At 38.7% G+C, this 16,921-nt stretch overlaps 1 protein-coding gene across 3 annotated transcripts in view; it reads left to right on the top strand.

Moving 5' to 3' along the window:
- LOC146000424 (sushi, von Willebrand factor type A, EGF and pentraxin domain-containing protein 1-like) overlaps positions 1 to 16,921 on the top strand; it is a 194,569-nt gene that overhangs the window by 122,876 nt on the left and 54,772 nt on the right. For all 3 annotated transcript variants that reach the window (XM_083138037.1, XM_083138036.1, XM_083138038.1), the window contains exons 29-31: positions 7,454 to 7,646; positions 9,847 to 10,020; positions 11,670 to 11,874. In XM_083138037.1, coding sequence (XP_082994163.1) covers positions 7,454 to 7,646; positions 9,847 to 10,020; positions 11,670 to 11,874 — 572 coding nt within the window. The remainder of the gene's footprint in view (positions 1 to 7,453; positions 7,647 to 9,846; positions 10,021 to 11,669; positions 11,875 to 16,921) is intronic.

The raw sequence follows: 16,921 nt of genomic DNA, 5'->3' as shown, positions 1-16,921 counted from the left end.
AAGAGAACACGGAAATATTAAAGAGGTTGATTAACGCCGTCTGCTATTTAGCAAAGCAAGAACTGCCATTCCGAGGCCATGAGGAAAATGCAGCCTCTCTAAATAAGGGCAATTACATGGAATTCCTTATTGTAAGTGCCGAGTTCGATCCCTCATTAAAATAACATTTATTAAATTCTACAGTTTTTCGCGGTACTTCGGCAGGCATTCAAAATGATTTAATAAATTCAGTTTCGGATGTTCTGAGAGATGAAATCTACAATGAAATTCAAAACACAGACTTTGTGGCTATCATGGTCGATGAAACATCAGACATTAGCAAAAAATCTCAGGTGTCAACAGTGTTACTTTTTTTTCGGCCTCACAGAAAAAAGTCATTGAAAGATTTCTTGGATTTCATGACATGAGCGCCGATGAAACTGCAGGAGCTCTTTTTAGTCACGTGACTGAAATAATGGATAAATATAAGTGTGGGGATAAATTAATTGCCCAGACATACGATGGATATTCTGTAATGAGTGGTCATTTGAATGGCCTTCAAAGTAAAGTTTTGGAAAATTATCCGAAAGCTTTTTTTATGCATTGTTATGTTCATGTCATGAACTTGGTGCTGCAACAATCGTTAGAATGTAACAAAGAGCTTAAGGTGTTATTTTGTGGTCTTAAATCACTTAAACCTCATTCTCCAAAGAGGTTACACGAACTTTCTGCTTTCATGTCCAGAAAGCTCCCGTCATTAGCCCCTACCAGATGAAATTTTACCTCTAGGCTAGTGTGGACAGTCAATGACAATAGAGAAGTACTGCTTATGTTTTTTGAGCATGTTAATGAAAGTGGAGACTTCGATCATTTGACTGCAATGACTCCAAGAGGATTTTCTAGCTTCCTGAAGGATTTCGAAAATATATTTTTAAAAGAGGCTTTATCCAACTTGCTTGCCTTTTCAGACGTATTATTCAGTATATTGCAGTCTAAAAATGTTGATATTTTGTACTGCAGTAATAAAATAACTGAATTTCAACAACAGCTGAAAAAGGAAAGTGAGAATTTCGAAACTCTATGGAATTCTATAACTGGTGCAGTAGAAGAGGAAGAGGTTGTTGAAATGAAAAGGAGGCGACTGAACAGCGAATCACAAAGACCACCGCCGGAGGCTTTACTTTGAAATCATTGATAATATCAGCAACCAGACAACAATTACAGCGCAGAAGAAATAGCTTGGCAGTGACGTCATCTCCCACCTTCACCTCTCCTTCCAGAAGCGAAGGCTCATTCGCTAGAGCGGACGACAAGGTGGCGTGCAAACCAATCGAAATCATTCCGAGAGGGGTGATGCAGGCGTGCAAACCCCCACACTGCTAATTAGTCTAACAAACCGCAGCTACGAGCGAGGGATTGCAGGCTATTTTGTTTCTTTGTTAGGGAGTTTTTTTTGGTTGGTTTTGTCATTGTTGTACAATGAGCAGTGGAGTAAAGAAAGGTAAGCCCTTGCACAGCGATACAAGAGAAATAGTTTTCAATGTGTATAAGTACTTTGATTGCGATGAAAACAAAACCACAGCTGTTCACAGAACGCCCGTGGCGACAGGTGTCAGTGAAAGATCTGTGTGGAGAATTTTGAAGAAGAAACACAAAAGTGTTGCGATTGCGAGCGGGAAATCTTTTTCAACGGCGGGCAAAAACCGACCGAACGCCCAGCAACGTGTCACAAATCTGGATTCTTTTGATGAAGCAGTCGTGCGCCAAACAATCCATTGTTTAATACACGAAAGGCATTGTTGTCACCATACATAAACTGATGAAGGAACTGCAAGAAAATGTTAATTTTAAGGTTTCGCGTTGGTCGTTGCGTATGATCATAAGAAAATTAGGATTCAGATTTAAAAAAGCACAGCGTAAACAGCAGGAAGCTATTCCTTGAACGAAACAGCATCGTTGCGTTGCGGCCATCATTTTTGCGTGAAGTTAAAGAACTGCGCACAGAGCAAACCGCCGGTCTTTCATTTATATGGATGAAAGTTTCGTGAACACACACCACACTGTCCAGGTTTATTATTGTGCATGCCGGTGGTGAAAGTGGATTTGTGGAGGGGCGAAGTTAGTGTTCCTTTCAAAAACAACTTCTGGTGACTATCATGGGGAGATGAACGCTAACCATTTTATGTTGTGGTTCGAAGAACAGCTTCTTTCCAATCTGCCCCCAAACTTGTTATTGTGTGTGACAATCCTCCATACCACAACAAGTTACTGAAAAAAATCCCAACATCAAACAGCAGAAGGATGAAATGAAGTCGTGGCTATCATCTCACAATATTCCGCATGCAGAAGGTTTGCTGAAAGCCGAATTATATGAAATAATTAAAATAAACAAACATAAAATAAACATCTAGCAGTGCTAACATTAAATTGAAGATTGGTAGTTTGCACCGCGATTCTTGCTGCTCGTACTCTTACTCGTGCTATGGTTCCTTTCATAGTAGTTGGCAACGCTGACTTAGCAGGGAGTGACGTTACTGCCAGGTTATTTCTTCCCGGCTGTAGATTCGCATCATTTGAAAAATTGCAATATTTTGATTTACTAAATCCCACGGGGCTACTTGAATAAAAGAGAGAACTTTCCTCACAATCTCGTGCATAAATTGCAGGAAATTTATGGCAGTGTGTTTAATTTAACCAAACTGCAGAAGAATGAACTTTATGTTTGGTATGCCTCCACTGAAGGATCAGAGAAAACACCAATTGAGATTGTAAAGTATCTACTGGACACGAATCTAGTGGGTGAGTTTACAGAAATGTATAAATTAGCAGTGTTGATCGCAACAATTCCTTCCATGACGTCATCTGTCGAGAGATCGTTCACATCACTGAAGAGGATCCACACATTCTGCCGATCTACTCAAACTCAGAACCGGATGAGGAATTTAAGTCTTATCTCCATCCAGAAAGAATTACTTTCTAAGCTGCGAGAAGGGGATAAATCGAAATTTTATGAGGCGGTGATCAGCGCATTTCTCTCTAAAGAAAGAAGAATAGACTGGAATTCAAGTAACTATAAGTAATGAGCAGTTGATTTTTCAAAATTTACTTTTTGGAAGGATAAATGAAGGGTAAGGGGAAAAACCGGGAATGTGCATTTTAGCGATTTTTCAATGAACGGGTCATTCTTATGTCCACGGTGTTTTTTTAGGGCTGATGGGAGTTCCACCAACCCCTCTGGTTGAAAACTCGTGCTTTAAAAATTAATTGTATGGCGAAGTATTGAACATAGTATATTAATTTTCTCCTTACCCTTCAAATATATTAATACTTTAAATGAAGTATTTACTTCATTTAAAATAATTTATGTAATTTAATGTTTTTCTAAATATTTATAAAATTACACCAAAAAGGTACGGAGAAAATTTGTAATATTGGTTCACAGAAACGAGAGGGGGAGGGGTTAACATTCCTTCTTTGCCAACGCCTGAAGTTCGGGGTCAGGAGATGCCACTGGATGTAACGGCGTCTCAATAATGGCTTGTGGATTTTCGCCACTCCAAATGAGGCAATTTTGGTTGTTGACATAGCCATTCAACCAAAAATGGGCCTCATCACTGAATAAAATTTTGTGATGAAACTGAGGATCATGGACAATCTCGGTTTCGGCACAGGCACCGAACTCACGACGCATACGGTGGTAAGGCGGCTTCAATTCTTGCACGAGCTGGATCTTGTACGCTCGTAAACCAAGATCTTTCCGCAAAATCTTCCATACAGTGGATGGACACAGCTCCAATTGCTGTGCACGATGGCGAATAGACTCATTCGGGTCCTCCTGAACACTACGCTCCACAGCAGCAACAACTTCTTCGGTGCGCACTGTACGCCATCTCTGCAGATGCGTCGTATCAATTAGAGTATGTGTGGTGCGAAAACGTTCCATGGTTTGTCAAATAACTTGCTCGGATGGATGCTTATGTCGACTGTAGATTGGACGTAGCTCACTGTACGTTGCACACACTAAACCATGATGTTCGTAATACAGTTGCACATTTTGCAGGCGTTGTTCTGGCGTAAGACTATTCATGATGAAATGGCACACCACACTGAGCACAACACTGCTGTCAGCTGTTCACTTGGCTGTCGTGGGCAGCAGTGTTGCCATGTCGAAAAACAAACCTATAAAGAAAACACCCTATAGATTTGTTTATGATCTCTTGAGAGAGAAAAATCATTCAACACTCGCAACCACACTAATTTGTGTGTGTTTTCGTTATTATTCTTCGTGAAGTATATCTGATATTAAAAGTACTTGATTATCCTTTGTTTGTTGTTACAAAAAATCTCCCCCCCACAGATATTTTTGGTGGGGGGATTTTGGAGGCCAAGATTGTTGGGGGGGGGGAAGTCCTTGAAGAACCTGGAAACAAACATTTACAAAAGTATTAAGGAGGTCAATGAACTACAGTCAACTCTCGATTCAACGACCTTTCACAGTTCCCGGGAAAAGGGTCGTTATTTCGAAGGGGTCGTTATTGGAATTTGCCCCAATTTTCTGCTTAAACGGAGCTCAAACGGACACAAAGATGCATAGGAGATGGTAACACCATTTATCCTGGTAGTTATACAACCTGTTATGCACAGGACGCGTGTTGTGAGAAGGAAAATAGAACATGAAAACGTTTTCACAAAAAATAATGTTACTTTCTTTCAATTGTGCACAGTCGTTGCTTTTCCAGGAAATTCTTACAATTATAGTTCATGAGAAAGCCGTTTGCACCGAGACCTATGGAAAGGAAAACAATCTCTCGCTTATTGCAAGCGAAACTCGAAGAATCTTGACACCAGTTACACTGGCGCCAGCAAAAGTCGGGAGATAATCGGGCAGAATGAATGTTGGATTTTATAGGTGTCTAGTGGAGCATTGTCTGTTACAAGATTAACTGGTAAGATTATATCTCTCGGGAGAAACAACACAACCTTTCTAGGCACCAGACAAAAAAAAAGGCGGGGCTGTAATTTTCGTTCTGGTTCGGCTGTGTAAAATACATCGCAAAAATAAACACGTTTTCTTTGCTTCAACCAACTCCATTCACCCTCCCCCCTTCCCCATTCAAGGGAGCAGTCCAAACTCCTTCTTTGACTTGCATTGTAATCCAGTGTGAAAAAGGAAACGCGCAACTTGCGATTTGTCTTCACCCAATGCGTATTCTAGGACACGTTATTAAACAGCGTCCCAGTCGAAAGTCATTTAGGTTTGGAATTGAATTTTACTTTAAACTGTATATTTAGTCCCGATTAGCCCATCAGCATAAAATGAACTGAAAACAAGCTTTATGAAACTGCGCACTTTTACATGTCAAAATGGTAGATCGTTATTTACTCTCACCTTAATCGATGATTTAATGTTGGATTTATGAGTATTCCCGATGTCAAACACCCACTCCTCCAAAAGTTTTCCCCTTGAATAATGTCTTTCTAATCGATCTCGGCGACCATTCCTACATTGAGCACTTTTTTTTCTTCACATGAATGGTTCTGAAGAAAAGCGTATGTGAATTAAATTTACAGTTTTGCTTATCAGAAGGCGCAGAACATGAAGTTGTTTTAACTCTTGTTTTCCTTTCTGGAGATCGAATTTCGTTATCGTCAAATGAAAACAGCTTTGCGAGATTCAAAACAATAACATTTTTCTTCGCGCTGGATGAGTCATTGCCGTTATCGGCAAGCAAAAGCTTTGCGGACGCTAGACAAAACACTGGCGCCAGCTGCATCGTAAAAACAAGGAGACCGGCTGGAAGTTCGAGCAACAGGTGGCGGAAGAGAAAAGTCCCAGCATTTAAAAGATAACGCAACTGTCGAAGACGGAACTTTTAACAGTAGTGTAAAGAAGAATGAAATGTCCCTTGCTCTACGTTTTACCATGCAACAGACAATAATACGGGTAATATTTCCTATGCAGACAACAGCATAAAAAAAGACCTGAATTCTGCAATTATCAACATTGCCGTGCACACCAGTGGCGGAGAATAAGCTGGGAAAAGGGGGGAGGTGCCGTGCACACCAGTGGCGGAGAATAAGCTGGGAAAAGGGGGGAGGTGCCGTGCACACCAGTGGCGGAGAATAAGCTGGGAAAAGGGGGGAGGTGCCGTGCACACCAGTGGCGGAGAATAAGCTGGAAAAAGGGGGGGAGGGTTAATTTTTTTATTCTGTTTTTGTTCGTTTTCAGGAATATATCCAGAACTAGTTGCCCCATTTTAGACGTTAAAGGAAGAGGGGTGGGTCCACTTCCACCCTCGCCTGTAATCAGCCCGTGTGGGCACACCAGCAAGAAAATCGCCCCTCCCCCCTTTGCTAACAGGAAAAAGGGGAGAAGTCAGTCAGCCAACGGAACACTTTTTTGGCAGATAGCAGATATTACGACACAATTAGGAAAACGTATGAAGTGGGGAAACGGGAGTTATGATGCACGTAAGATCGAAGTAAACTTTTGTGGAAACCTGGATGACAACGCATTAAGCGGGTTGACGATCTTTAGTTCGCCTATGTGGCTTTGATTATCTCTAACAGTTTCGCCTTTTTATGAAGTGTTGCAGGGAACAAAGAACACGTTTTGAATGAAAGCGGTTACCGGAAGTTGTCGGCTACAAGGCCGAAAGTTGCTCACTCACGGGAACCTGCTGAACTCTAGGTCAGAGCTGGACAGATGGGCCAGACTTCCAGGCGCCACGCATCTGTATTTTCGAACATTCCTACGATCTTTTCTCTCAAGGTGGTGTATTTATCGATGAAAGAGCTTGACCTGCCATACACATTGGCAAAGACTGCAAGTCCAGCAGTCATTTCGGGCTGCTCCCCCCCCCCCTCCTCACCTGCGAGTTTTCAGCAGCTCTTAGGACAAGGAAACAAGTCAAGGTCGATTTAAAATAACATCCAAGCACATTCGATCTTCTCTTCTCGCGTATCCAAGAGAAAGCATGGCAAAACAAGCCTGGCACGTTGGGTAGCGGCCGTCGGGTGCGGGGTAACATTGGTGCGCTTGAGGGAGGGGGGGCAGAGGTCAAGTGCTATTGGATATCACTCAAGCATGGTGTGGTGGTGTCTATTTTTAGTTCAGACCCAATTGTGAGCGGTAGAGAGCTCGTGAAGGGAATGATTGGGAAAAAAAAACACGCATTTTTCGGCCGATTTCCTTCAATTTTTCAACTTTTTTTCCAAAATTTTCAACTTTTTTCTAAATTTTTCACGGTTCCCGGGAAAAGGGTCGTTACTTCGAGGGGGTCGTTATACCCGGGGTCGTAGAATCGAGAGTTGACTGTATTCAGGTTCTTCAAGGACCATTTGGAATTTTACATCGGATCGGGATAATATCAGTTATCGGTATCGGTAATTTTTATATTGGTACTTTATTGGTATTGGCCAAAATTTCATTATTCATGCTGCTAGTGCATTGAACTTTCATGGCATTTTTCAGATTCAGGAGTCAGTATTCTGTGGGAGTTGCCTGGAGCTTGATGCACCCTTGAATGGGGATGTATCCTTCTCAGGAGAAGGCAAGAACAGCTTGGCCACATATAAGTGTGACCTGGGCTTCACCATAAAAGGAAATGCCCAGAGACAGTGCAAGAAGCATGGAAACTGGGATGGTCATCAACCACTGTGCATCCGTAAGTATATGGTTTACCTGGGCTCTCTGTATTCCAATTTTGGTTATTTTGTACATAGTTTTCTATCCATCTAGGTTAATCACAACAATGAGGATGAATAATGAGGTAGATGATAGGATGTGTCTCCATGTATTACTCATGATTTGAACCTAGTGCATCTGCCATTGTAACTTGATTTGCTAAACACTTTGACAGAGAGCCAGGCAAGTGCTCATTCTTATTGTACATAGATACGATAATAGTAACAACAGTAATGTCCAAAATAGTAGAAAACATTGTAGCCTTTGGAAGTGCATTACTGTTGCTGTTATTATATTTCAATAATAATAATAATAATGAAAATAACAATGTAATAATACTTTTTGACATTTATAATATTTGGCATGATGCTACTAACTTCATTGTTGTTATTATTTGGCATGTAAATATGAGCAGTGGTTGGAATCTCTTAATTGAAGGGCTTGGTTGTAAAACATGGTAAGTGACATTTTGGTCATTTCTTAGTTAATTGAGAAAAAAGGTGATTAGAAGCTTTACTGTAGATAAATTGTTTTCATGTTGTGTTTACCAATTTCAGAAGGCTTCACTGAGTTCAATGCAAATTGTATGACATGGCAATTTCACTCGAAAATTGAAAGATAGCACATGTAACTTTGTGACTCAAAAATAACCAAAATGTCACCATGTTTTACACCCGAGCCCTTCAATTTACAAACCCTACATATTGGAAGGAGCAGGAAAATGAGTGTATCACACCAAAGCAGTGGCATGAACAGAATATTTGAAAGGAAAGGAGGGGATACGTATACTTGTTTTTAGTAGTCTGTCCTCATTTTGCCATCTTTTTCTGCCTTTGATGTTCTCTTTGTTTGTTTGTTTTTTTAGGAATACTGGGCCAAAGGGGAAATTATAACTCCCACCCCCATCCCCTCCACCCTTGGGCATGCCACTGCACCAAAGATTGATTCTGGCTATTTTTTTGAAAGCCATTGTTTTCAAGATAAATAAAGCTCTTAAATATAAAACTAGACAACAACCCCAACCATAACAATGATGGTGTAATATCACAGATAATTTAAAATGTGATGTGAACTAATTGTAGAAATACTTCTGTATTTGGTCATTGCTGTACTCAGCACTAAGGAACAATAAACTATTTTTATTAATTTTTCCCCTCCATTTCTGGGTATACATCATTTTATTTCCATATAATACAGAAAATAAAATCTTTTCTTCTGAGATTTCGGCCTGTGTATGGGACCGTTGGCCATTGGGGAGCTACAAATGAGTAGCGTAACCTGCTCATGGAAACCTACGACGACGACTGGGGATTCATTGTGCTGACCACATTTCACCCTGTAACTGGTTGGATGATCGACCACCTCTGCTGAGGCATGTGGGAGTGAGGTCAGCAGTCAGTGGGCAGGCCCTGGCCCTCAAGGGCTGTTGCACAACGGGAACAAAAAATATAAATGTAGAATTGTAGTGCGAGGTCTGCAAACCTAGGAATCGTCTGACTACATAATATATGTCCAGGATCTGTATTGTATGCAGAAATCAAGTCCATAGTGTCTATGCAATATACATAGTTTCATAATATCTGCAACACTACTGTGGGGAAGAAATTGATCTTGTGATTAATGAATGTTTCATATGAAACTGAAGGTTTTAAAGCAAAATGCTGGTAGATTGCTACGATATAATTGCAATGCAAAACTTATGTACAGTGGAACCTCGATTTTACGTTTTTCAGGGGACCAAGGTGAAAGATCTTAACATGCAGGAAAATGCAAAATCCAGAAATTTTTTTATAGCAATTTGCTCTGATGGAACCATGAAGATTGAATGTATAAGGCAGGCGAATGTAAAACCGGGGCACGTAAAATTGGGGTTGCACTGTATTGAAATTTCTAAATATTCTGTTTTCTGAACTGCTATCAATTGTTACAATTTGGAATTGGTGAAAGTATTGGCAGTGGTATCAGCATCAATTCAAAGTGCTATCAACTCAGATCTATAGTAAGGTAAATTGTTGTTCTTGTTTGTTTTTTTAAATTGAGAGGTAATATAATACAGGGAACATTGTAATATTTTGAGAATTAATCTTTTACTAGTTTAGAAAATTTTATTTCTATATTTTACATATTAGTCAATAATTATCATCAATGTTTGTGATATTTACACTTACATATTTTTTCAGGTTTAAGCTGTGGTTTCCCAGGGTACTTTGTAAATGGAAGAATTGAAGGCCACCGATACTATTATGGGGATGAGATTCGATATTACTGCAACCCAGGATACCAACTGGATGGACCAAGCATGAGGGTCTGTGGGAGTTCGGGAACTTGGAGTGGTCAGACACCAGTATGTGAAGGTGATACATGTTAATAGGAGCCTAGAGTTTTGGTCTTTCATGTGCCTAAAATGTGATTATGATGCTTTTTTGTTTTTTATGTGCAAAAATAAAATTCTTATTAACACCAATATACACTAGTGTCCAAAAAAACAGAAATCCTTTCCTTTTTTTTTTTTTTTTTGATAAATTTGCCAAGTTTAACCTGTTGCTATCGTGATTTTTTGTTGATAAATCCTGGCACATTAAGGTTAGTTTATTTTCTATCTTAAACCAGTTGTCTATGACATCATAAATATTATCACCTGATCATATTATGTGGTCAAATGGACACACAGGAAAGAATTTCCGTTTGTTGCTTAAATTTTTAACATTAGTATAGTAATAATATTTAATTTATTGATGTGGTAGTCAGTTTGGCCAGCCTGTAGGCAATAGTGTTTAGCAAAGGATGCCATGAAATTAGGCATCTTTCGTCAGGCATGAACATTCCTCATGTATTTCATTGTTCATGCTTCTCACTTTGATTACCTAGAGAAGAAGTGAAGTGACATAAAATTAATAAATACAATCAAAATACTACCACATTTCATTTCTCTTATTCGTCTCTAGCCGAAAGCTTTGGAGAAATGCAAATTGAGGCAACACTAAGTAACAGAGAGATGATTTGATAGTATTGCATGTGCTACAATACTTTGATATTGGTGCAGCAGTGGTGGCGAGGGAGGGCAATTGCCCCCGCTCTATGCTAAACCTTATCTACAAAGAGCAATATACTGTCTTTGCCCCCAGTTCAAATTCGGGAACTTTTCTAACGTAGGAAGTGGCCTCGGCTCCCACCTAGCGTCGAATGACATGGGTACCTGGGGGAAACCCTGGGGGGTAAAGGCGCTCAGGGGCGTGATGCTGTACGCATCACCCCCACTCATGACCAGATCAAGAAAGTGTGGGGTTGATGCTAATAACTGTCCTAATTATTGATTTTATCATCATAGATACTTTAGCATTGTAATATTTTAAAGCTATTCAATGGTACAATTACAAACAATCAAACAATTTCATTGCAACTACATTGTATCGATAGCTGGAGTTTAGCTTCAAATTATTCTTAGCTTCACATATGAGATAACTACAGTATAAAAATAACTCTCTTTTATTAATCCAGAATCCACTTCTAGTGCACAAATATTGGTGCAGAATAAGTGAAACTTATGCTTGCTGAAAATTTTCAGAATGTTTTTACTCTTTCAATATCAGCCATCATTTTGCATACCTTGTATGATAGTGTACACTGGAAATAATCAACCAGGATTGACGAGCTAATAATTTTTACCAGTATGATGATAGATATGAGTGTTTCTCTCTTTGATATAGTAGTATACTTCATTTGGTATTTTTTCAAAAGAAAACACTAACATAGATAATAACTTTGCCCACCTTTTGCAGTTCTATGCAGATGGCACATTTCTGACTGAAAAGACTCTCAATTACAAGGCTTGTGAAAGATGATAAATGCCTCTTCTCCTAAAGCTATGGTTTCATTCAGTAATTTATAAAATAACACCCGAGTTTCTCGCTTACTGTTCGTGCATTAAACAGAATTTTCAAGTATTTAAATCAGATTAAATTATGTTCCAGCCTTTGAACATCATTCTTTCTTTCCTTTCCAGTCATTACTTGTGACACACCAGAGCCACCTACACATGGCGAGGTGAAGTCAAGCAAGGCTGTGTTTCAATTTGGAGATCAGATTGAAGTGGTGTGCAGTGAAGGCTACCTGTTGGATGGCCCAAGACACCTGACCTGTCTACAGGATGGACATTGGGATGACATAATGCCAGCATGCCAGCCGTTACACTGCAATGAGCCCCCAAGGTATGTCCTATCCATTAGATCCTAGATTAAACTTTTTATAGCTACCACAACAATTTGTAATACAAAAATGAAAGCCTTTAGTAATTTTATTCAATAAACAATAATGTGAGCTACTTGTAACAAGTTACTGTTTTTGTATGTTATGATTTTTTTTATTTTGTCTATGACTGAAATGAACACCATCAGAAAAGTAAATTTCTTCATTTTATTGCGTTAAGTTCTGAATGGTTGTGATTAAAAATAACCTCCTTATCTCTATGGAGATCTTTTTTGTAAAAAGAATATTTTTATATAAACTCTTCTTCAGCTTCACATCTCTACCTACCTCACACACACACACACAGAGATCAAGACTCTATTTATTACCTCAGCATGCCAAGCAGAATGCGATTCACAAGCCTCTCTCAATACAAAGCTGTGTTACGTAGACGATCCAAATTGTGTACAATGGCAATATTAAATTTCTGTGATTCAATAAGCAATTTATACAAAAGGTTTATTTCTCTATCTTAAAGACAACAATTATGCCCCTTGTATCTTTCTGTTATATTTTTCTTTAACTTAACATATTTGTAAAGAATGATTTCGAATGTCCATAGGGCTTATGTATGGATTAAAATAGTTATAATTTCAAACCAAGAAGAACACATATTTGCAATTAAATATCAACAATATAAGAATTTGCTTTCTTCATAATCACAAATATATAAATTAGAAAGTTAATTAAATTACAAATAGATAATTAGGTCGACAATAAAAATATCATAACTTTTTTAAATTCACATAACAGATTTATGAAAGAAATATTTGATAATAAAACTAAACAGTTCCAAATCATTAATACGATTCAGAGGATCATATCACATATTCTTCAAGTTCAATAAATTTTTTGACATTGCATGTAAAGCATGGTATCTTAAAACAGACATAAATGTGCATCTAACTAACTAACTCTCTGGCCTTCTTAAACCCGAAGGTTCATGGCTGCAGCAACACAGGCCTTCCATCTGTCCCTATCTTGAGCAAGATCTATATACTCTTTTCCATCCCTACCGATTTCCTTTAGGTCCATCTCAACGTTGTCCCTCCATCTTCGTCTTGGCCTTCCTATGGGTCTCTTACCATCAGGTTTCCCAACTAGAATCCTGTAAACTCCTCTTTCTTCTCCCATTCGTTCCATATGGCCTGCCCACCTAAGTCTTCTTGATTTAATTATTCTAATAATACCTGGTCATGAATACAAATTATGTAGTTCTAAATTATGTAACCTTCTCCACTCACTCACCTGTCTCCTCATCCCTTTTAGGTCCAAATATTTTCCTAAGGATCTTATTTTCAAATACTCTCAATTCATGTTCCTCTTTCAATGTAAGGGACCAAGTTTCACACCCATATAATACTACAGGCAAAATTACTGTTTTGTATATTTTAAATTTTAGTTTCTTAGATACGAGGGTCACTATTTATATTTTGAGCCTAATAATGAAAAAAACAGGAATTTGGCATTGAAAACTGCTTTATTGTTTTTCGAAGTATTCTCTTTTATGGTCAATACACTTTTGCATTCGTTTGAACCATTTGTGAAAGCAGTTTTTCCAATCTTCTTGAGACACCTCCATAATATGGTTTTTGAACGCATCAACGGCATCTTCCGCTGACGAAAATCATTGTCCATGCAATTTATTCTTGACATTCGGGAACAAGAAGAAGTAATTGGGTGCCAAATCAGGACTGTATGGCAGATGACCCATCAATTCGATTTTTTGACTGTTCATAAAGTCTGTTGTTGGACTAGATGTGTGACAGCTGGCATTGTCTTGATGAAGAATGATCCGACGGCGTTTGTTTATTTTCCGCATTTGACCGAAGACCTCTGGCAAACAAATTGTTGTGTACCATTCAGAGTTGACCATTCTACGTTCCTCTAAAGGAACAGTTGCCACATGACCAGTTTTCCTGAAAAAACAGGCGACCATTTGTTTCGATGTGCTTCGAGTGCGAACAACTTTTGTTGGATTGGGTTCATCTTGAAACACCCATACAGTTGACTGCTGTTTACGTTCCGGCTCATATGCATATATCCATGATTCGTCACCTGCTACAATCTTATATACGTCTTTTGAAGCACCACGATTGTATTTATTGAGCATTTGTTTGCACCAATTGACGCGAGCGTCTTTTTGAGTTTTTGTCAAATTGTGTAGGATCCAACGAGAACATACCTTTCTCACAGCTAAATTATCATGTAATATTTTATATATGCTGGTGGAACTAATGCCTATGGTTGCCTCAATCTCACAGTATGTCACATGACGATCTTGCAGTATTAGGTTTTGCACAGCATCAATGTTTTCTTGAACAACAACTGATTTTGGACGACCTTCGCGAATCTCGTTGGTGAGCGAATGGCGACCACGATTAAATTCGTTATACCAGCGTTTCACAGTGGCAAAGGATGGGGCTTCATTGCCAAATGTGGAAGTAAGTTGATCGATGCACTCTTGTCTTGATAATCCACATCGAAAATCGTAAAAAATCATCACACAAAAATGTTCACAAGTTAATTCCATTTTATTGTTGTCGCGCAATCTCCAAGGCAACATAAACAACACAAATGAAGCTATTGACAAAACATTTGAAGTAAGTTATGGTCAATAATGCCAGACAATTCCGTGCAAACGTCAAATCGCGCCTAACTTTAATCAGTGTTGCCAAGGCTCAAAATATAGATAGTGACCCTCGTATTAAACGAGAAGACAAAAGTTTATGAAGAGAGAAGTAACATGCATTTCCTGAATTAAGCCTACTTTTTATTTCCTCTTTAATATAATTTTCATTTGTTAATATTACTCCTAAGTATTTGAATTTGGAAACTGGTTCAAACAAGTTGTTATCAATAATTAGATTTTGATTATTACCTAACACTTGGTTTCGGCCTGTAAGCATATATTTAGTTTTCTCTTTGTTAACTTCCAAACCTATCTCTTTAGTAGCATTATTCTTAATTGTATTTATATCATCCCCTAATAAGTCTACATCATCTGCATATACTAACAACTGAGTCATACCAATTAATTTTAGTCCTTCTTCAGTTTCTTTTACCTTCATAACAGCATATTCTAAGGCAAAATTAAAGAGCAATGGAGATAATGCATTTCCTTGTTTTAACCCATCATGAATTGTAAATTTGTCAGACACATTAATACCCACACGAGTTTTACTTTCTCTTTCACTGGTGCATACTTTTATCATACTAACAAGCTTTTTAAGTATTCCAAACTCTACTAATATATTATATAATTTATCTCTTTTGACCGAATCATATGCTTTTTTTAAATCAATGAATAGCTGATGGACATTTTGATTATATTCCCACTTTTTTTCTTCAAGTGTCTGTCTGATGTGAAAAATTTGATCTGTAGTTGATCTGTTACGTTTAAATCCACATTGATAATCACCTATAATTTCATTAGCATATGGGGTTAGTCTTGTTAAAGGAATGTTAGATAATATTTTATATGTTGTTGAGAGTAGAGAAATTCCACAGTAATTATTGCAGTTCATTTTATCACCTTTTTTAAACACAGGAACATTTTGGATTCTTTCCACTGTTGAGGGATTTCTTCTTTATTCCATATTAAACAAATTAATTTATGAATTTGACATTAACGAATTTCCACCATATTTAATTAACTCAGCTGGTATTAAATCAATGCCAGGTGCTTTGTTATTCTTTAGCCTTTTAATAGCATATTTTACTTCAGTCAAGTTAGGTTCTGGAACTAAAGGTTCTGCTGTGTGTACTTCATTTACTTCTGATTTATCTCATACATGAACATTTAAAACGTCATTAAAGTAGTTCTTCCATCTATTAAGAATATCGCTTGGGTCAGCTAGAAAATCACCGTCTTTATCTTTTATCAAGTTTACTTTAGGTTGCCACCTGTTTCTAAATTCATTTACACCTTTATATAAATCTCTGATATTTTTGTTTTTGCATACACGTATATAGTATATCCTTCTCTACTAGGATTGCAGTTCACTTCCAGGCACGAGAGTAAAATTTATTTCCCAACTACCATCATGAGCACTGCTACATGTAAGGAATGGTACGAGGGTAATTTAGACTGAAGTGGCAACATATCTGGGAAATGAAAATGAAATGTGTTACTCACGTGAAGATGGTTACATTCCTCGATGTAGTCGCTTAATTCCCAGTGAACACGTTTCTAGATATGTGGCAGATGTTGGATACCGTTGAGAGCCCCCGTTTGTGAGAGGTTGTCGAGAGAGCACCCTATGGCACGAACAATGCTGGGAATATGACTGAAACGTTGTCCCCGAAGTGGTTCTTTCATTTTTGGGAACAAATCAAAATCGCAGGGGCTCATATCTGGGGAGTATGGTGGGTGCTCCAGTACCTCCAAACCCCATCGTCGTAAGAGAGTCCGTACCACGTGGGCAGTATGACATGTGGCGTTGTCATGAAGCAGAAAAGGTCCAGACTGCAGGAGATGCAGTAGTTTGAGTCGCAAATGGTGACCCAGGTACGAGGCATAGCACGCAGCCTTTGTGGTAACCCCTTGTGACACTTGATGTGAGAGGATAATGCCTTCATGTTCATAGGCCATTATCATCATGACCTTAACTTTCGCTGGCTCTTGTTTCACCTTTTTCGGTCGTGGGGACGCTGGGTGGCGCCATTCACTGGATTGGCGTTTCAATTTGGGTTTGTAAGATCTCTCCCATGTTTCATCAATCGCAATAATGCAGTGCAGAAAATCAACACCTTCCTGCACGTAATGTTCAAGGTGTAGGCGTGCACATGGCCAGCGGTGCCACTGTTGCATCTCCGTCAGGACATGCGGTACCCATCTGGCTGCAATGTTACGCATGTTGAGATCTTTGGTTAGCATGTGGTACACTGACGCAGACAAAATGTTCAGTTCATTACACGTCCATCGCCAATCATGTTCGAGCAATAATGTCTGCAGTGCTTCCACATAATGTTGGTTCGTAGCCATTCGAAGACTGCCACCACCATGTT

The sequence above is a fragment of the Lepisma saccharinum genome, chromosome 16 (assembly GCF_977018435.1).
Source record: "Lepisma saccharinum chromosome 16, izLepSacc3.1, whole genome shotgun sequence".
Classification (NCBI taxonomy): domain Eukaryota; kingdom Metazoa; phylum Arthropoda; class Insecta; order Zygentoma; family Lepismatidae; genus Lepisma; species Lepisma saccharinum.
This window is presented reverse-complemented; position numbering and strand designations above follow the sequence as displayed.